This window comes from Oncorhynchus tshawytscha, linkage group LG03, assembly GCF_018296145.1.
Source record: "Oncorhynchus tshawytscha isolate Ot180627B linkage group LG03, Otsh_v2.0, whole genome shotgun sequence".
Lineage (NCBI taxonomy): Eukaryota > Metazoa > Chordata > Actinopteri > Salmoniformes > Salmonidae > Oncorhynchus > Oncorhynchus tshawytscha.
Genome location: NC_056431.1, coordinates 39037357 through 39059652, shown reverse-complemented (window position 1 = coordinate 39059652; position 22296 = coordinate 39037357). Strand labels below are relative to the sequence as shown.

General features: G+C 43.2%; 1 protein-coding gene across 8 annotated transcripts in view; it reads left to right on the top strand.

Moving 5' to 3' along the window:
* Nucleotides 1-22296, top strand: part of LOC112235155 (TRAF3-interacting protein 1) — a 42180-nt gene that overhangs the window by 10516 nt on the left and 9368 nt on the right. For 3 of the 8 annotated variants that reach the window (XR_006082212.1, XM_024403553.2, XM_024403586.2), the window contains exons 3-14: nt 6879-7040; nt 8704-8832; nt 10051-10449; nt 10565-10639; nt 14692-14715; nt 14875-14953; nt 15053-15070; nt 15261-15345; nt 16149-16235; nt 16522-16642; nt 18319-18355; nt 18758-18834. Coding sequence is in view for 7 of the 8 variants with exons in the window: in XM_024403553.2 (XP_024259321.1) it covers nt 6879-7040; nt 8704-8832; nt 10051-10449; nt 10565-10639; nt 14692-14715; nt 14875-14953; nt 15053-15070; nt 15261-15345; nt 16149-16235; nt 16522-16642; nt 18319-18355; nt 18758-18834 (1293 nt within the window). In the remaining variant the exon portion in view is untranslated. The remainder of the gene's footprint in view (nt 1-6878; nt 7041-8703; nt 8833-10050; nt 10450-10564; nt 10640-14691; nt 14716-14874; nt 14954-15052; nt 15071-15260; nt 15346-16148; nt 16236-16521; nt 16643-18318; nt 18356-18757; nt 18835-22296) is intronic. The other 5 variants (XM_024403558.2, XM_024403574.2, XM_024403567.2 and 2 more) reach the window with 5 other exon arrangements.

Here is a 22296-nt window from a genome sequence, read left to right as displayed (position 1 = left end):
GGGGTGGCCAGTCCTCTTCCTGCTGTGCCAGATGGAGATTATAAGAGTACATGGCCGTTAAGGCCAGATTGTTCTTCAAGATGTTCAAACATTCATAGATGACCAGCAGGGTCAAATAATAATCCGTGGTTGTAGAGGGTGCATCAGGTCTGTACCTCAAGAGTAAATGTCAGTTGGCTTTTCATAGCCAAGCATTCTGAGGTTGAGACAGCAGGTGCAGTAGAGTGAGAGCGAGTCGAAAACAGCAAGGTAGCATGTCCGGTAAATAGTTCAAGGTTCCATAGCTGCAGGCAGAACAGTTGAAACTGGACCAGGTGGACTGGGGACAGCCAGGAGTCATCAGGCCAGGTAGTCCATAGGCATGGTCCTTCAGTGGTTCCTCAACAAAAAGTTTGGAGATTATGCTGCAGGACTTAGAGGTATTTTGTGGTTTAGTACGGTACCCTGCGTCACTGCTTCATTGCTCCAGACCAGCGCAAGGGGAGTTAGAGCACTGATTAGGCGTTTGGGTCCCAAGGCGCTAATGTGTGTCTCTAACTGACAATGAATGGGCGACATAAACCAAGTAGAAACTGATAATTGTGCACGACTTCAATACTGAATTTCTATGAACTGAATGATGAGGATGAAGGTGATTGAATTTAGAACAATAGTGTAAGTGAAAAATACACTTATTTTTTTATTTATTTCTACTCCTCAGTATTACTTACTAAAACTGTTACCCTTAAGGTTTTTATTCTAAGAGAAATGAAAATGTGCAATTATATTCCATGATATTCTTAAGATATGTGTTGACTGAATATAATCAAGTGATGTCTGCTAAATAATCAAGTTGATGGCGCAGTCATATAGCCTCGGCACCTAGATAAAGCTGAGTGACTCACTTATTCATGGCTTTGGAGCAACGTTCTTTCTGATAAACTTGAATAAATAAATGTTTTGATTATCCTGACCTGGACACCATGTATTATAATAGTCCATTATGGGCTATTAGCAGGACAATACACTCTTGCCAACACCTCTGTATTTTGATACTTTGTGCAAGGCAATTGATCAGCATTAAAATCTTTGTGGATGGGGCCTCCCGAGTGGCGCAGCAGTCTAAGACACTGCATCGCAGCACTGCGTTGCTACAAATGCTGGTTCGATACCCGTGCCGGCCGTGACCGGGAGATCATTGAGGCTATGGTGGCTTTTGGTTTTTCTCCCTCTAAAAACAGATATAAATCATTCTAAATAACACACTGGCTTTATTTACAAATTAGTAAGAATGTCTCACCCCATGTTCAAGAATGGCCTTTTTCTCGCTCACTTTAGGTTATTTGAAAACTAAATCTCCAAAATGTCGTTATTTTTTAAACAACGTTTATTAATAATAATGATTACTTCGAATTATATAAAAGCCCATTAGATATTCTCACAGATATATTATTAACCCTGTTTTTCACAAGCATAGCAGGCTGTGAATTCAGCCAAAAAAACAACGTTTCTAGGATGGGCTGTTAGCGGGATATTGGCATATTAGCATATATTTGTCATGGCTCCCGAGTGGCAAACAATGGGGTTGCCTTGCAGTTCTCCAGCTTTATCCACTGAGATAGTGGTGAGCGTGCGAGGTTCAAGGCACGAGGGTACGGGATGGGCCGCAGAGCAGCGCACAGAAGACGGTCCTAGCCCATGGGGAAGGGAGGAGGAGGAAGGGGGTGAACCCACACCCTGCCCCACCGGGTAGCACAGAGGGACACTTTAAGGGGCATTGCACTAATAATGGAGCTGACTAGGAAAGCATTCCCACTGTTCTTAGAGCCAGTCTGCACGTTCAAACTAAAACAATGTTAATGGCGTGGAAAATGTCCCTTATATATGAATTCGGAGGGCAGAAATTATTAAATATTAAAGCATTAGACCTCTCACCAAAGGCTTCAGTCAAAAGTTATACTTGAATCCGAACTGGATTTAACGAAAAATGACATGAAAAGCACACATTTGTAAATCACAAACTTTAAAAGTAATTGGAAAGGTAAATACAAATGATTTGTGCCATTGTGGTTACAATAAAGAATACACATGATGCTGTGTTTTTATTTACAGTAGTAATGGACAGCTGGAGGCATTTTGAAAGCAGGTTTTCAAACACTTGTTTTTCACAAGTGTACTGTAGCAGGTGTAACCCTATTAGCAGGACAATAGACTCTTTATAGCCCGGCTACTGTAGGTGTGAAAATCCCCAACTTGCAATGTATTCGATGCTTAGGTGTTGCATTGGTAACTCAAAACAGCAATATTTCAACATCGACATCTTTCTGCTTTCCTTAATAAAATGACGAGGAAAAAGTTTGGAAGCGATTCCATGGCACATGGTTTACGAATTGACACGCAGTTTTCCGTTCTTCCTGCAAGTCCTAACAGTCAAAACCATTCTCTGCGTCGCTACAGATGCTGGTTCGATACCCGTACCGGCCGCCACCAGGAGACCCATGAGGCAACGCACAATTGGCCCAGCGTCATCCGGGTTAGGGGAGGGTTTGGCTGGCCGGGATGTTCTTGTCCAAAAACCAACAGATGGAGAACCTACACCAGTCTAGCAATTTAATTTCACCAATAAGCTTTATTTGAATTTGACTTTACAAACAACGAGGGCTTAATTACAGTCTATTTCTTCGGAGCCTAGACCTATCTAAAATAACTTAACTGGCTGAGGTAGGCTATGAGGCCTAGTAGAAGTAGGATTATTTTTTTTAAATTAAGCCTACTTACAATTGCAACTGATCAAAAAATTTAGCATCCTACATACAACAAGTATTTAAAGAAAAAAAGTCTGTCTGCGTCGGGATAGCCTGCTCTTGTAACGACAGAACAAACGGAACATACTGTCAGCTTGAGATGTCAATATAACCTCTCACAGTAGCATTAGAATTGACTAAATACAGTCATATCGGCCGCTAAGTTACTTATTCAATGAGAAAAATTGCATTTCCCCTCTGACACAATCTTGTGGATGTCGGGTTTGATGGATGGATGTGATTTTGATGTGCATGCAGTCCTCGATTGACTTATGTGAAAGCCGGTTCCTGTCGTGAGTCTATATTGCGTTCATAGAGGGAAATGAGGACTCGCAGGTGTAAGTCGATCCAAACATTGTTAGCACATAAAATGCCAGTTTCTTTATTGTGCTGTATTCCTCTGAGCATCCCACCCACAACGCACACAGGGACTCGGCACTCCTGAGCGTAGCCCTGGTTTGGCTCGATGTCTGGAATTAGCTCAGTTTGAATTGCTGCCTCATTCAGCGAGGGTTGTAGTTTTCTTAGCAAGGGAGAAGTATTCTCCACCTGGGCAGACAGTGAGAGGATCACGTACAAACGCAATGATATCCTTGGGCATGCTGAAGTCTTCAAATCTGGTGGATAAATTGTCCCTCAGCTGCTTGATGAAATCTTCCATCACCTCTGTGACAATGCTGCGGCCTGGTCCAAATCAAACAACTCAAGCTTCCTAGTAAAGGCCTGAAGTTTATCCATGTCCACAACTGTTTCCCTCTTCCTTCTAACTGCAGATTTAACCCGTTTAAGTTACAGAATATGTCCTCAAAAAAAGCTGTGTGCGCAGCTTGCAGTTAACAATTCAATGTTTCTGTGTTGAGCCTCTACAGTGGGGCAAAAAAGTATTTAGTCAGCCACCAATTGTGCAAGTTCTCCCACTTGAAAAGATGAGAGGCCTGTAATTTTCATCATAGGTACACTTCAACTATGACAGACAAAATGAGAGAAAAAAATCCAGAAAATCACATTGTAGGATTTTTAATGAATTTATTTGCAAAAAACGAAAGACAGGATATAACCCCACCCACTTTGCCAAAGTACAGCCCCCACAACACTAGAGGGATATCATCAACCACCAACTTACTACCCTTAGACCAGGCTGAGTATAGCCCATGAAGATCTCCTACACTGCAAGAGCCAGAGGGGGTGCAAAACCGGACAGGAAATCACGTGGGCTCAATCCACTCATGTGGCGCACCCCTCCTAGGGACGGCATGGAAGAGCACTAGTAAGCCAGTGACTCAGCCCCCGTAATAGGGTCAGAAGCAGAGAATCCCATTGGATGGAGGGGCGCCGGCCAGGCAGAGACATCAAGGGCAGTTCGTTGCTCCAGTGCCTTGCCGTTCACCTTAGCACCCCTGGGCCAGACTACACTCAATCATAGGACATACTGAAGAGATGACTCTTCAATAAAGACTTAAAGGTCGAGACCGAGTCTGCATCTCTTACATGGATAGGCAGATTATTCTATAAAAATGTAGCTCTATAGGAGAAGGCCCTGCCTCCAGATGTTTGCTTAGAAATTCTAGAGAGCATAAGGAGGCCTGCATCTTGTGATCATAGCGTACGTGTAGGTATGTACGGCAGGACCAAATCGGACAGATAGTTAGGAGCAAGCCCATGTAATGCTTTGTAGGTTAGCAGAAAAACCTTAAAATCAGCCCTAGCCTTAACAGGAGGCTGGCACTGGAGCATTGGTTTTAGTCAAGATTCTGACAGCTGTGTTTAGCACTAACTGAAGTTTATTTAGTGCTTTATCCAGGTAGCCCGAAAGTAGAGGATTGCAGTAGTCTAGCCTTGAAGTGAGAAAAGATGGATTTGCTTTTCTGCCAAATTTTTTGACACAAAGTTTCAGATTTTTGCAATGTTTCGAGATGTAAAAAAGCTGTCCTTGAAAAATTCTTGATATGTTCGTCAAAAGAGAGATCAGGATCCAGAGTAATGCAGAGGACCTTAAGTTTCATTTGGAATGACTGTATAACCATCAAGATTTAATTGTCAGATCCAACAGCAGATCTCTTTGTTTCTTGGGACTTAGAACTAGCATTTCTGTTTTGTCTTAGTTTAAAAGTAAAACATTTGCCGCCATCCACGCTAACCACTAGGCAGGCAGTGGTTAGAGCGTTGGACTAGTAACAGAAAGGTTGCAAGATCGAATCCCCGATCTGACAATGTAAAAATCTGTCGTTCTGCCTCTGAACAAAGCAGTTAACCCACTGTTCCTAGGCCGTCATTTAAGATAAAAATGTGTTCTTAACTAACTTGCCTAGTTAAATAAAGGTAAAAAATTATTATAATAATCTCCAACACAGGCTTCCAGGGTATTCAATTTTGGGGTTTCATCGAAATGTACAGCTGTGTGTTGTCAGTATAGCAGTGAAAGTTGACATTGTGAATGAATGACATCACCAAGAAGTAAAATATATATTGAAAACAATAGTGGTCTTAAAACGGAACCATGAGGAACACTGAAACTTACAATTGAATTGTCAGAGAACAAACCATCCACAGAGAAACTGATATCTTTCCGTCAGATAAGATCTAAACCAGGCAAGAACTTGTCCGTATTGACCAATTAGGGTTTCCAGTCTCTCCAAAAGAATGTGGTGATTGATGGTGTCAAAAGCAGCACTAAGGTCTTGGATCACGGGGACAGATGCAAACCCGTGGTCTGACACCATTAAGGTATTTTACCACATTCACGAGTGCAGTCCCAGTGCTATGATGGGGTCTAAAACCAGACTGAAGCATTTCATATACATTGTGTCTTCTGGAAGGCAATGAGTTGCTGCCCAACAGCTTTTTCAAAAAACAATTGAGAGGAGTAGGAGTTATTTTTTTTACATTTTCAAGGTCAAAGGTATGGCTCTTTAATGACAGGCTTTATTACTGCCACTTTTAGTGAGTTAGGTACACATACAGAGGATAGGGAGTCCTTTACGTTCGACATAGGAGGGCCAAGCACAGGAAGCAGCTCTTTCAGTAGTTTAGTTGGAATAAGGTCCAGTATGCAGCTTTTAGGGTTAGAGGCCATGACTATTTTCATGACTATGTTAAGAGAGACAGGATTAAGAAAATTGATAGTCTCTGTTGATCCTAGGTCCTGGCAGTTCTGTGCAGACTCAGGACAACTGAGCTTTGGAGAAATATGCAGATTTAAAGAGTCCGTAATTTGCTTTCTAATGATCATGATCTTTTCGTCAAAGAAGTTTGTGAATTCATCACTGCTGAAGTAAAAGCCACCCTCTCTTGGGGAACGCTGCATTTTAGTTAGCTTTGCTATAGTGTCAAAAATACATTTCGGATTGTTCTTATTCTCCTCAATTAGGTTGGAATAATAGGATGATCGAGCAGCCGTGAGGGCTCTTCGATGTTACACGGTGCTGTCTTTCCAAGCTAGTCGGAAGACTTTGTTTGGTGGAGCGTCTTTCCAGTTTTCTTCAGGGCTCTGGTATTTTCTGTATTCCAGGGAGCTAATTTCTTGTGACAATTGTTTTGTTTTTAGGGGTGCGACTGTACTCTTGGCTCTGGCCCGTTCACCGCTCTTTTCTTTCAGGCCTGAATATCAGCTGTGTTGTGAAATACAGGGCCTGGAGAGCTCAGGGGCTGAATGGATTTTGAGCTTGTTATACGTTAAGTTAGTGGCCAGCTTAATGTTACACTGTTGGCATGGAGCTTAGGTTGTGGTCTCAACTGTGCTTATCTGGAAATGGATAACAGATGAGGACACCGTTTTGGAATGGTCTGTGCAGCGCAACACCCTTAGTACTATTTGTGCGTTGGCACGTAACTATACAATGTTGAGAATTCCCTCAAGTGCACATGATGAAGAGGGGTTTCACACAAGCATGTCTGTATAAACTCTCCAGTGGTCATGTGTACTCTGATATTAATGGAGGATCCACTCAAGAAAACCGATGCAAAGAAACAGGTCGAAGCAGTTTTGTTATGCTAACCTCAGAGGAAAAAACAAAAACATTCCCATTAGACGGTCTTCCTAAAGCCGTTGTTCTCACTCTTTCTTTCAATCCCTCTCATCCTTCTTCTCTCCTGCAGGATAAGGATGCTAAGATAGCGTTCCTGCAGAAGGCCCTAGATGTGGTGATGCTGGTGAACGGCGAGCCCCTCTCGGTCAAGCCAGCGCGCATTGTAGCCGGCCATGAGCCTGAGAGGACCAACGAGCTGCTACAGGCCATCGCCAAGTGCTGCCTCAACAAGGTCTGTTTGCTTGGAAAGACCCATGTACATGTGTAACGGAGTACATGTGTAACGGAGTTACAAATTGGTAACTTTTGTATAGCTCAGTTGGTTCACACGTTGTCAAGGAGGGTGGTCATGTGTGTTGCGATGCAGAGGGTGAGCACGGTTCGAGCACGGTATGGGGACAGGGACAGTGGAGGAAGTTAAACTGTACATTAGCATCTGTTTCACATGCGCACACCTGTAACTACACGACATACACCCTCACAGACAGATAGACAGACAGACAGACAGACGCATGTGCATGCGCACTCTGTCCAGATTGTCATACACATGCAACCACACATGCAACACGTTTGTGTGCAATTGTAGCGCAATCTTCAGTCCACAACATCCAAAGTTGCCAAGAAATAAAATATTTTACATAGCCACAGCCGCAAAGAAAGGTGAAAAGGTAGCTCTTTCTGCAAACATTATGAGCATATGTTTGTGCATTTCAGTGGCTGTTACCTATCAACACACACCAAATGCTGCAGATAAGGCCATGCATGTTTACACACAATAATGATGCTTGTGGGTGAAATCTGAAGAGGATCAATTACAGTCTAGCACATTTTAGTTGGACCCTGAAGACAGCCAGTTTGAATAAAGGGCTTCGAGCTCAGGGGATCATTGCCATGCCTCCCGAAGGGTCTCATCATGACAACTGTTCACATGCATGTAAACCAGCTAGCTAGCACAACATTTAATTATAACAAGGACCACAATGGGAATACATTTAGACTTGATTGTGTTTTTAATCCTCTATAATTGATGTATCGTTGTACTCATATGGCTGCGGCAACTATGTTAGACATTTCTAATCAAATTAATTCAATTCATTATGAACAGACAGATGGGCAGGTAATTCTACTCAAAGATTGATGTGTGATAGTGATGTGCACTCCTTCTACAATGAATTACTTTGAAAAATGTTCAATCCCAATAAACAAAGGTAAAGATATAGATATGGTAGGAAGGACTATCTGCGTTGACCCTATCTTGCACTGACTCTATGCATACTCAAGTCTATACACACTATATACACTGAGTGTACAAAACATTAGCAACACCTCTTTCCATGACAGTCTGACCAGGTGAAAGCTATAATCCCTTATTAATGTCACTTGTTATATCCACTTCAATCTGTGTAGATGAAGGGGAGGAGACAGGTTAAAGAAGGATTTTTAAGACTTGAGACATGGCTTGTGTGTATGTGTGCCATCCAAAGGGTGAATGGGCAAGATAAAATATTCAAGAACCTTTTGAACAGGGTATGGTAGTAGGTGCCACGCTCACCGGTGTCAAGAACTGCAATGATGCATTGGAGTCAACATGGGCCAACATCTGTGTGAAACGCTTTCGAAACCTTGTAGAGTCCATGCCCCAATGAATTAAGGCTGTTCTGAGGGCAGAAGTGGATGCCTTTTATGTACATACTGTATCTACCTCAAATACCACATGTTGGTCTGGTACTGGTAATCTCTGTATATAGCTTACAATTTGTGTTACTATTTTTTTTACTCTGCATCACTGGGTAAGGCTCGTCTACACCTGTTGTATTTGGCACATGTGAAAAATACATTTTGATTTGAAAGTGAGTTGACAATCACATCTGTCCCCTGTGTCATGTTGTCCCCAGCTGTCCAGTGAGGAGGCGGTAAAGCGGGTGCTGGCCGGGGACAAGCTGGACCCCAAGGGGAAGGCCAGCTCCTCCCGGTCCCAGGACAAGGAGAACAGGGAGGGACGAGAGCGCCAACGAGACCAAGTGGTGAGACCAGGGGCTCCATCCACAAAGCCTCTCGAAGTGAAATGCTGATATATTATCAGGTCCCAACCTGTCCATATAATCTTATTAATTATGATCTCAAGGCTAAACTGGTCCTAGATAAGCGATACTACTCTGAGATGCTTTACGAATACGGCCCAGACACACACAATTCAGACTGGACAGGATATATTCCCATTAGACTTTATTGGGACAGTGAAGCAAAGATTTTATATTTTGCTCTCTACTCCATCCATTTTGGATTTAAGTATATCCATAGATATCGGTGTTACTGTTTTAGAAATGAAAGCACTTCATGTATATAGTCCCCTCCATTTGAAGAGGTCATAGGTATTTGGACAAATTCACTTGTGTATTAAAGTAGTCAAAAGTGTAGTGTTTGGTCCCATATTCATAGCACGCAATGACTACATCAAGCTTGTGACTACGAACTTGTTGGATGCATTTCCAGTTTGTTTTGGTTGTTTTAAATGATGATGATCATACCCCACAAAAAACGCTTGACTCCCCATTTCATTGGTAATAATGAGAGGTTAGCATGTTTTATTGTAGCCTCTGAATGGCATCTCACTCATCATTATTCATGGTTTTTCTTAATCATGGCATTATCAGGGTTAATTTAGAAGTGTTCAGAAACCTCTTATCTATTCACTTAAAGAAAGTTACTCCAGTCATCATTCACCATTTAGTTACTATTGGGCAAAACACAAAACAAACTGCAAATGCATCCAATGAGCTAGTAGTCACAACCTTGATGTACTGGGTGCTAGGAATTTGGGACCAAATACACTTTAAGTGAATTTGTCCAAACACTTATGACAAAGCACTTTCGTGAAAATAACCTCAAATAAAAGGTGACATTCTGTACTGTTGCCTCATATGAAACGTTTGATCTCAAATCCAAAATGCTGGCGTGTAGAGAGAGCCACATGTAACATTTTACCTTCACTGTACGTAGGGGAGTGTACATTAGCTTAGTGAAATTCTAGAAATCAGTCACCATCGTTTAAAAAAATGTAAATTCAATTATTGTTCTGTATGTAACTTCAACCTCTAATGTAAAGGTTTGTCATACAGGGCTAATGTTTGCCTGGTGCCACTGTGTTTTGAGGGTGTCCCTATGGTCACATTAATGTATCTGTGTGTATGTACGCTTTTGTGTGTGTGTATATGCTTTGCTATATATGTGTGTTTCTCCAGGAGAAGGCGATCCGAGAGCACAGCGCCGGGGGTTGGGAGCAGAAGGACCCAGACCTGCCCAAAGAGCAAGAGGGCAGACTGGGCGACAAGGAAAAGGAGCGCCACCGCGAGAGAGAAAGGTCAAAAAAGAGCCGCGATCGAGACCGTACCAAAGACCGTGGCAAGGACAAGAGCCGGGACAAAAACAATGAAAGAGAGAAAGACCGAGAACGAGACAAGGAGAGCGAGAGGGACAGAGACAGGGAAAAGAGCAAAGACAAGGAGTTGCACAGAGGGAGAGATCGAGAGAGGGATAAGGAGAAAGATTTAGACCGGGATAAACGGCGAGAGAAGGAGAGAGAGCTCAGACACAAACAGGGGGAGGAGAAAACCAAAGTGCCAGAGAAGGGTGACAAAAAGGTAGAGTATGTCTGTCATTCTGTGGCTTTGTGCCAAATGGTCCTCAATATAACAGTGGCCGCAACAATGCTTCTGTGTGTGTGTGTGTGTGTGTGTGGTGTGTGTGTGTGTTTAGGCCAGAGTGTCAGAGGACACAAAACACAGACCACATGAAGAGGAGCCCAGTAAAACTGCCAAACTTGAACCAGCGGTAAGCTTTAAATGACTCCAACCTACTTTCTCTCCAATGAGCAGTATATACTATTGTCAGTCATATTCAACCAATGCCTACATTTCTCATGCCAGTCCTTTCCATGGTTGTATTTTTGCTACATGTTCATGTTAAGTCTAGTTTGGGAAATGAATGTAACCAGTACATTATGAAAGTGACTGGTCATTCGTTAACATCGTACAGTACATAGCAACAAGTCCCATTGCAAAACACAACAACATAAATAACGTTTTTACAGTTTGGCAGTTGCAATAGCATATGAATGTGTGATGTCAACCCATGACATTTAAAAATGTCAGATTTTTCATTATATTAATGGAGGATATTAAGGTTAAGACTTGCAGTATGTAGAAGAGTGTTGATAAGGGATTGATTTTAAGGGTTCACCTATTACCTGGGGCAAGTGAACTAAGCATTCCCGCAAGTTGAGCATGCTCTGAGGTTGCCCGATTGGGCAGGTGATAAAAAAATAAATAAAAGTGAAAACAACCAAACTACAAAGAATTATAGTAGCCTAAAACTGATCTTTCCGATTCCTCACCATTGTTTAAGTGAAAGACACAATTTATGGCATTAATGGCAGTCGGGCAAGTTATCCCAGCTATGTGAACTTTTTTACTGATGATGACCCAAATAAAAGGGATTCCTGTACTTATCTTTCTGATTCCTCCACTATGTGTAGGTGAAAGGAAATATGGCACTTCTGTGTGTAAATAGCTCATTTATATTTTCAGTCAAGTGAACATGAACTTTGGCCTCCTGACGTGATGCCCTTTAGAATTTTATTACATTTTTTTAAATTTCAAATATAAATTGGTTAAAATTGTGACACGTTTGGGACCAACTCCATATTAAAGCCCATGGTTTTGGAATGAGATGTTCGACATGCAGGAGTCCACATACCTTTGGTCATGGAGTGTAAGTCTATTTCCGGAAACAGTAGTCCCAAAGTCCATGATATTTCAAAATAGTTCTGATTGATTACATTTTGATCTCAAAATCTATGTCCACATGGTGTGACACATTTTTCTGATTAAAGAACGACCCAGCATTTGGTCACCATTGCGCGGGGGAGGGTTCTCTTACAAATGAGAAAGAACGGAAGACATTGCTGGAGCACCTGTTCTGGACAGATTGTGAGCTTTATCAAAAATATTGAACAAAATATTGCACTTTTCTGCCATTACCATAAAAGGGGTCAATTCCTTAGTCCTTTGGTGTGACGTCTTTTGAATATATAATTGAAAATAATAATTAATTCTAAGTATAAATAGCAATGAAAATATGTGTGGTGAAATGAAATGGTAAGCTTACTGTTAACAATAAAGCCAATCCAGCCTGAGATTTCCACAGGCGTGACAACTTTTTTCCCTTGGTGTGACTTGAAGATGGTGACACACCAGAGGAAATAGCTGTCACCCTGGGGGACATAACCTATTAATAAACTTCTGTAATTGGCTTTTTAGATGTATTTCTCATCAAATAACACCTATTTGTATTAGACTTATCCTGTATCAATGTTGATCATTTTAAGTGGTTCTGAGTGCAATATTTACATTTTCATTCTCCCACGTCTGGTTCCTCACACCCTTCAGGTGACCTTTGCTCAGGCAACCTCTGTGTCTCTCTCTGCCGTCTGGGCAGGGTCTGGTTATTTTACCTGGCCCTAGTGATGGTGCAGGCCCATATTAGGGACTGGCTGTGGTGCCTCAAAGTCCTGGTTTTCACTCCCTGCATTAGACCATCCATCCTCTTGATCCCTCTCTGTCAAATCAGTTTCACTCCCACTGACCGATTGGCATATGTAGTACCCCTGGGAGGGCCCCCATTGGCAGAGCCTCTTTTTTGAAGACTATTCACCCTGCCTCCTATACGCCCCAGTCGGTCTTACTCTGAGTGTCTCAGTTTTCCTCCGATGGTTTTCCGGTGATGGTTCTCCGGCGCGGGGCATGGCACGCCAGTGCAGTGATGCCTGGAACGGGGGTCACCCTATTGCCCTCCAACATCAGAGATACGTTGTGTTTTTCAAACCCTGTCATTGGCTCCATTGTACGGTATACTCCAAAATCCCTCAAACGGAACACCTATCAAGCCGTGCCTCGGCTCCTATGGCTCCCACTGCATCAGCTGTCAGGGCCTCCCCCTCGGTGCGCATGGGTCAGACCCAAAATCAATGTTGGCTACTCTCAGGCACCACAGACGCTTTTGGTGACTTTATATCCTCGACTGGTGACGTACTGACATGTAATTCAAATGTCTGCCCTGTCAGCTTTCAATGGTACTTTCTGTGCATACAATAGTGACCACGGGTAATGGGGAAACAGGGTTTGATTATGGGTAGGGAGCCTAAGAAACGGCTACCAATATCCACGGAAGGCACTAGGTGTGCAAATTACCCATTCCTGACCCTGGGAGGTAGTGATGGAAAATAACTATACAGGAGTCCATTTATATATTATATATATTTTAGTAATTTATTATCTCATCCCGAGTGACTTACAGGAGCAATTAGGGTTAAATGCCTTGCTCAAGGGCACATCTGACAGCTTGTTCACCTAGTCGGCTCAGGGATTCAAACTAGCGACCTTTCAGTTAATTTGACTGCCTGTTGTATATTGTCCATCGGTGTGATATAATGTCCTATGGAGTGACGCCAATCAATAAAGGGGGAATAAAAGGTGTTTTGAACAAAATGTATAAATGAGGCATGAGGCAAGTAACGGCTTAATAAGCAAGTAAACTAAGGACAAATTCAATGAATGAAATGGTTAATTAAGTTTGATTCAAATAATTCAATCAAAGGTGGCCACAACACTTTGAATTGTTTAGACATAGTTTATTGCAACTACCGGTATATGTTTTTACTTTCATTTTAGAATAATAATTTGTTCACTTTTGTTTTGGCCTTAGCAACGACCCTTATGTCAATTCCTTGTTTATGCTCCCATTTATAATCTTGCCCCATCACCGTGTGTGTGTCATGGCCTTAATGCATTTGTACTCTCACCTTCAACCCCAAGGCTGAAGATGATGAACAGGAGGTAGCTACATGCCTAATAGTAATGTAGTTGCTCTGAATGCATTTGTGTTAGCATAGATGCTAATTTGCTCGCTCGCTTCATTTCACTTCAAGGGCCCTTTACTTCTTGCTTGTTGCTAGGATAGAACACATTTGGGTTTTTTTCTGCATCTTTGACCAAGACAGCTGTCATCTGCAGCGCTCTGCAGTCATTGAGAGATTAGTTATATTTAGCACACTCTTGGTTTGTGAGAGTTTCCAGTCTATTGCTTTATCTTCTGTTTTCAACTCCAGCATTTCAGTAGAATTTCATCATTATTTGTCTATGCTAGCCTATATTTGCTTAAAAAAAAAAATTGAAACTTAATTTATACTTGGGAAGACGAACAATGGCACATATTTTAGGTGGTCATAAGACTGCTGTTGTTTCTGAGACAGATATAGGCTACTGCTACGTCCATGAGCTGATGTTGAATATGCTTTAGTTGTGTGGCACAGATTTGACTTACCTAAGATGGAACCCATGTAGTACCACATGGTCATAGGTTAGGACTAGGGTGCCATCCATAGAAATAGAAAAGTGGGCCAATATAACATATTAGACTGGCTAATATAGTCTATTTCTATGCTGCTATTAGTGTGATAATGGTTCATTCTGTGCTTCTGTGCTACCGCTGGAATTATCCACCGAAGCCTATTGAAGATGCATCTGAAGAGGTATCCTTCCTTTGCCTCTAGCTATTTAGCAGATTCAGAACTGTGTAGAACTCGCTAGTGCAGCATGGCTGCCTGATATAGATTCACCTACTTTAACAGCGCTGTAAGCATCTTCAGTAGTTTGTTTGGCTGTCTTAGCGTAACTTGTCATACCATACTCTAGAAAAAAATTATAATAATCATAGCAGCTTGGTTTTCCTACTGTTTTACTTGCTTTGTAGCCCCCCTCGGTGGAAGGTTTGGAGATAGGTCTGCATCCAGATATTTACTCAACGCTGTCTTTCTCTGTTTGTAGACAGCGGAAGTCACATACAAACAGGTAACCTCTTATTTTTAAAGAGGGGCTGCCTGTGTCCTCCTTTTCCTACGAATGACCCTGCATGTGTGCATGTTTATAAGTGTGTACGCATGCTCTCCATCCGAAATGGGACACACTTACCCAGTCATCTTCCCCTCCCCTCCCATCTCCTCTCCTCAGTCTGACAGTCCAGCCAGAATACCTCGGCCTTCATCTGCCAAGGGGCAGAGGCGCTGGCCCAAAGCAGGAGCCCAACAAGGTAACCCCAAGCACCCCTCAACCCCTCCGGCCTTTCATTCTTCTTTTTACACCATAATATGAATAGATACAAATAATTGTTCTGTTTCCTCTTTTCCAGAAGAGTTTGACAGTGAAGGTGAGTATTTTTCTCACTGCACCAACAGTGCTGGAGTTTTTTCCCATTTAGTAGTCCAGGTGGACATTTCTATACGTCTCTGTTCTAAAAGCCCTAGCCGTCAGTATTTCTAGTTCTTGCCATCAAGTTCATCGGCTGTTCCAATAAAACGTGTTAGAAGGGGTGTTCTCATGTCAGCATCATGTTGTAGATGGAGACACTCCGTTGGCACAGAGGCCGGTTCCCCTGGAGAACGGAGATGCCACAGACGCAGTGCCAGCCCACATGGCCCACAGGTCTGTACTCTGTGTGTGTGTGTGTGTGTGTGTCGACAGCTTACTAAGCAAATTAGCAGGGTTTGAGGGCACTGCTCGATTTGCACATTCAGCAACAATGGAAACGGTCTCTCCCGTAACCTCACAACTTTGAACCGTCTTTCTTCCCATTTCCTCTGTGTGACCGAAAAAGTTGTGTAACATGCAGCAATGTGCGTTTGCATGCTACAGCTCTCCATTCACTGACGCAAATCCTCCACTTTCTTCTTGATCAACCGCAACACTCAGCTGGAGTACTCTCTCTTTACACCACAACAAATTGCTCCGCTAGTCCCCACTTATCATTTTCTCAGTGTAACGTCAAACGCGTGACTGTCCCATGGTGGAATAACTGACTGAATGGGAGTGAGTGTTGTCGACTGTTGAGGGCCAGTAGTGCAGCAGGGTTTCTCAACTCTAGTCCTGGGAACCTCTGTATGTTCGGGTTCTCACTACAGCCAAATACAGCCATTAGACTCTGGTCTATTTTACTTTATTATTCCAACTAAATACAGTAACTTTGTACCCTGTCCTGTTCTTGTCTACCGGTCTTTGAATATTTGTGATTATTTGAAGATATGATTCTCAGTGTCTCTTGGTTAAATGGTTGTCTTTAACCAGCCAAACAGATGACTAATTTTTGGTAATCAATTGGTGAAGAATATAGCGTACATAGCGGGTCCCCGGGATCAGTTTTGAGAAGCACTGTAAATGAGGCTATTGGTGAAAAAGTTGTTTTACTGGCTGGCTGATCATTAGTGTGGACCGTCTTATCTCCCCAACAGGAGGATACCTCGGCCCAGCAGCGCCCGGCCCGCCCCTCCTCGGGTCAAGACGCAGGAGAGCTACACTGACGTGACCCCAGCTGAAAGGTGACTTCCCCTCATACCTTCTTACTTCCTGTGTCACTATGAATTATACAGTAGTCAGCATAGATGCTCTGTATTTAGCAGTGCACAGCATTTTGGAGCTTTTCTAAATATATGACGTAGAACAAACATGCCTCTCTGACATGTAGATTTAGGAGTCACATCAGCTCTATTTGTGACATTTCTATCTGCTACGTTCCACAGTGTTTACCTACGGAACCAGGCTGAGAAAATGTTGTACTTTGCTCCATAGCCTCCTTCCTCTAAATTGTGTGTATGTGTGTGTAAGGCTGACCAGTGCCAAGCCCCCGGCGGCCGTCATCACGGAGGGGAAGAAGCTTTCTGAGGATGAAGATGAACAGTTTGTGGTGTTGGAGGCCTCCCCTCTTCCCCCCGACATGCCCGAGATGGTGAGAGAGCACATATGTACAGTACCTTCGGAAAGTATTCAGTCCTCTTAACTTTTTCCACATTTTGTTACGCTACAGCCTTATTCTAAAATGGATTAAATAGTTTTTACCCCATAATGACAAATCCAAACAGGTTTTTAGAATTTGTTGCTAATTTATAAGTACTGTAAAACTATCACATTTACTCAGTACTTTTGTTGAAGCACCTTTCGGCAGCGATTACAGCATCACGTCTTCATGGGTATGACGCTACAAGCTTGGCACACGTGCTTTTGGGGAGTTTCTACCAGTCTTCTCTGCAGATCCTCTCAAGCTCTGTCAGGTTGGATGGGGGGCGTTGCTGCACAGATATTTTCAGGTCTCTCCAGAGATGTTCGATCGGGTTCAAGTTTGGGCTCTGGCTGGGCCACTCAAGGACATTCAGAGACTTGTCCCGAAGCCACTCCTGCGTTGTCTTGGCTGTGTGCTTAGGGTCATTTTCCTGTTGGAAGGTGATCCTTCGCCCCAGTCTGAGGTCCTGGGCGCTCTGGAGCAGGTTTTCATCAAGGGTCTCTCTGTACTTTACTCCGTTCATTTCGCCCTCGATCCTGACTAGTCTCCCAGTCCCTGCTGCTGAAAAACATCCCCCACAGATGCTGCCACCACCATGCTTCACCGTAGGAATGGTGCCAGTTTTCCTCCAGACGTGACGCTTGGCATTCAAGCCAGAGTTCAATCTTGGTTTCATCAGACCAGAGAATCTTTAGGTGCCTTTTGGCAAACTCCAAGTGGGCTGTGCCTTTTACTGAGGAGTGGCTTCCATCTGGCCACTACCATAAAGGACTGATTGGTGGAGTGCTGCAGAGATGGTTGTTTTTCTGGAAAGGTCTCCCATGTCCACAGAGGAACTCTGGAGCTCTGTCAGAGTGGCCATTGGGTTTTTGTTCACCTCCCTGACCAAGGCCCTTCAAACCCCTCGATTGCTCAGTTTGGCCGGCCAGCCAGCTCTAGGAAGAGTCTTGGTGGTTCCAAACTTCCATTTTAAGAGTGATTGAGGCCACTGTGTTCTTGGGGACTTTCAATGCTGCAGAAATATTTTGGTACACTTCCCCAGATCTGTGCCTCAACACAATCTGTCCTGGAGCTCTACGGACAATTCCTTCAACCTCATGGCTTGGTTTTTGCTGTGACATGCACTGTCAACTGTGTGACCTTATATAGACAGGTGTGTGCCTTTCCAAATCCAATCAATTGAATTTACCACAGGTGGACTCCAATAAAGTTGTAGAAGCATCTCAAGGATGATCAATGGAAACAGGATGCACCTGAGCTCAATTTCGGGTCTCATAGCAAAGGGTCTGAATACTTATGGTATTTGTGTTTTTTTTTTTTTTTAATGCATTTGTACAAATTTCTAAATTGTTTTTTTCTTTGTCATTATGGGGTATTGTGTGTAGATTGATGAGGAATTCTGTTTTATTTAATTCATTTTAGAATAAGGCTGAAACGTAACAAAAGGTGTAAAAAGGAAAGGGGCCTGAATACTGTCCGACTGCCCTGCAGGTCATTCAGGTTGCATTTGGTTGTGCTGTTCCCACGAGCATATACTGCACTGTATCTGTTCAAGAGAAGGCAGCAGCAGTGTTGGTCATTCAGCGTCTTTCTTATGGTTTCTTCACGATTTGGTCCTTCCACAGGAGCCAACAGTGGATCTCCAAGGCGATGAGAATCATGGTGAGCAATCCTACAAGCCAAACAATCACTCACATTTGACACTGTAGGTGCTTATAATTCTAGTACAAATTGCTAGACCTTTGGTCAGGGTTTGTATCTTAAGGAGCAGTCTGCAATTGTTTATATCCATTTTCAGACTTTTATATTAATGATGTACCGATTTTGATTCCTGAAAAATATAACATATAAATAAACTGCAAGTTTGATCTCATGAATGGTCAGTCCTTGCATCTTTACCTCTGTCAATGAATTTGAGTGGTCACATTTCTCAAGCCCCATTCCTCAGCTATTTACCAAAACAGTGGAGGGTTACTCACTTATTTGAACCTCAGATTGCCACTTTAAGGATGGTTAAACATGGCCAACATTTTGAAAAACGAATTAACCTTTTTTCATCCCCAGGTGGGCTGGTGAAAAAAATCCTGGAAACCAAAAAAGACTTTGAAACATCACCATCATCTCCAAAGTCCCAAGACCAGGTAAAATGTCAATGGTGTCCTACAGATGTAGTGATCTTGATCTCCACTAGAGGGCAATGCAATGACAGCATAACGAACGACTGTGTTCCAAGTATTTGGCTCTCTCATTCCTCTCCCGTGACTCAATTCTAGACATTTTACTACCTCTCACGGAGCGTACACACACCGTTATTTCTCGACATTCAGTATCTTACGCATGTGGGGTTGCAAAACCCCATAGCATACAGTCTATTAGCTGAAGAAAGAATCTTGCAAATGGAGTGACAAAGTTTGCAAAATTGCAAAAAACATTGAACATTTTGATCTCCTCAGTGGAGCTAGAAAAACAGCATCATGCGGGTTGATTACATCAGCGAGAATGAAGATTAAGTCAGCAAAAAATCTCCACCTCTTTGTTGTAATTTAATGTGGTTGTTTCTCATTTTATGATTTCGAAGTGTTTTTGGCCTCAGAAAGCGTTGCAAAAAAATGCATCCAAATTAGGCTTATCTAGCTCAATGTCTCAACAACCAGTTTGAGAGAAAGTATGTTTTATTTTCTTCTGTCTAGTTCACATGCCTAATGAATACATTTGATCATTATAATGGAAAATAGATTTCAATCGTCTGCACCGATTTTACACCAGCTGCATCATTTTAAAGAGACAAAAGCAATAACGTGGATTTGACTAAAACTACTAAACTTAACTACTTTTCCTTTCTGGTGTGATTTAAGTCTTCCTCAGAAAAAAATATCTTCCTTTTTTGGGGCCATGCTATATCCCACTTTTCTACCTTGGCCTCCTGCCCTACCTCTCCCTGTGATTCAACCATAAACTGTTGTCTCCACATTTCATAGTTGATAGATTTTTCATTACTCTGAACATGACTTCCAGTCTGATGTAACGCCATTATTGCTGCCCCTCTTCTGTTCCCCCGAGTGTGTTTATTGGCCAGAGAGGGCTCCCACAGTCAATATTTGGATAGGGAATCGGTGTGAAGGCCTCTTTTCATGCTCCAGTGGTGTGGGTTGTACGGCGCTGCCTGTTTTGGGTGGTCTTTTCTGCCCAAGCGTGCTGCTCCCTCCTCTCCCTGCCCAGCTGACCACCCGACTCTGATGGATGCCGGGTTTTTGCCTGTTTTTCATGCTAAAAGGCTCTGTCTAGCCCCCCCCCCCTTTTCCTGACCCCATCCCTCTTCCCCAACGATGTCGCCTGTCCCTGGCCAGCCGCTGATGAGCGGGGAGAATGAGTGCTCCTATCTGCAAGACGTGCGCCAGGCTCCATCCGTTGTTCCGGCTCCGAGGCGCATTTAGCTCATAGCAACTCAGATGAAGTCCCCCATTCCCAGCTTGCCTTCGGATGGACGGCTCCCCCCACCCGCCCCAATAGGTGGTCAGATTTCACTGCGCGCCCCTTGTAGTTTTAATTTCAAAAAAATCCGACTGGATTTCCCTTTGGTTTCCAAATAAGTTTCCGGTATAACTTGAGCACAGCCCACAGGGTTATCGTAATTGACTTAATGAGCTTTGGGATTCCAGGCCCCTTATTATAGGGCATCTAATTGGGGGGGGGCTGTATTGCTGGGGCATTCTGCAGTCTGATTGGAAGGTAGGTGTACTTTGTCTATGTGCTACCCCCCTCGTTACTGGCCTTGCCTTGTCCGCTGTAGGAAGGACTATAATGGCTTCCTTCCTGACATGAAAGGGTTGACGGTCAGTGTAATAGAGACATTGCTCTCTTGTAATCACGGCGGAACATGGAGGGTTAAAACATGTAAACATTGAGCTTCCCCCATCCCCCGGTGTGAGGTCTGGAATTACAGCAGGACGTGATTCTTTCTTAAATGCTTTATCAATCGTTTTGCCGTATCCCGCCACACAAAAAGTGCACCATAGAGCAAATTATTCTCTGTTTATAGGTACGACCTTCCCCATGACCTTTCAGAACACTTGTATATTATTCTAAGATACTTCTGAGGCCTTTTTATTTAGACAGAATCGGGCCCTCGTAGCAGCTGCGTTTTCACACAATGTTTTCGGACTGTCTCTCCCTTTTCTTACCCCATCAAATTAGCCTTGATGAAAGTTTACAATGTATAAATAAACCCCGTGGCACACATGGATGGTTGAGTTAGAGTCACGGAGGAGGAGTGCCAGAATACTTGCGGCAGAATCGGCAGGAAAATAAATAGTCCAATACCCACCAGGCCCGTGTCTTCGTAAACATTCACCTTTTTTTGTGGAAACGTAAATGAAATGACCCTGCAGCATTCCATTAGCCATATTGCCCTTGCAAGAGCTGCACTTTGAGATTCCAGTGGAATGAGGAAAGGTTTCTGAAAAATACCTTTCTGAGACTGGACTCCAATGCAGACCGTGGCGTAGTAGGTCCTATTTTTCTTAAGTCGCTTCGATCACACCAATCGAGTCAAACCCCATAACCTTACAAGCTAGAGGTCTTAGCAGCTTCAACCTTTGTGGTGTAGCCCACTTGGTCAAACAATTGAATCAAGCCCTTTTCCCTGTCCCCAGTCTTGTTCAGAGGTAGGGGTTCCCCCCTGTACCCCTGGGTTCAGGGCAGGGGGCTCAACTGTGACCCCCTCAGGGGCTACATACTGACCCTAACATCCTGTAACCCCTCTCGCCCTTAGCCTCACTCTTCACCTCACTGACTCCTAGCTATTTTTATGATCTGGCTGGACATTTGGATGATGTCTTTTCTCCCCCCCAAAAAAATAGCTAACCTCTGAACAATACTGGACTAATCATCATCATGCTGTAATACCTAGCTCCTTGGCCTACCTCTGAAACCCTCTCTAGGGACACAATTCAGGGCCCTTGGGTAGCCTGCATTGTCTCCAACTTAGAGCCAGTGGCCAGGAGGTGGATGGGTCTAATGTGACGTCATCAACTCCTCGTCTCCTTTTCTTTGCCTGCTCTGTTCTGAACACGACTATGTTTTGAAATCTATTGCAGAGAAACCCGAGAGAGCCAGAAGACTTGTTCATCTGTTAAAAAAAATGTTTTAATAAAAAATATTTAATAACGTGGGGATGAAGGAAATAAGACGAGACGAGGAAATCCAGTTGAAACTATTGGGACCGTAGTAATGATCAGAAAATATGAGGAAACATGCTGTACATTCACCTAATGGACACTGGAAATTGAATTTGTCATATAAGTGTGTCATGCCATTCACCACGGAAACGTTGTTACACCGTTGCGCTGTGCAGTTTATATGTTTGTCGCCGGACATTTCAGCTGACCCACAATTGAGGTTGATGAAGTGGCTTATTACATCAGTCTGGAAGCCAATACTCTGAAATGGTCCAGTGGTGGGTAAATGAATTATGTAATTAAAGACGCCCAAAGAGGTTGGTAGGTTTCTTAACAGGTTTCACGCCGGCAACCCATTCTTCTTTTCAAAAGCCTTACTTTGTTGACAGTTATTCTCCCACCGCCTCTCACCAGCTCCTTATTACC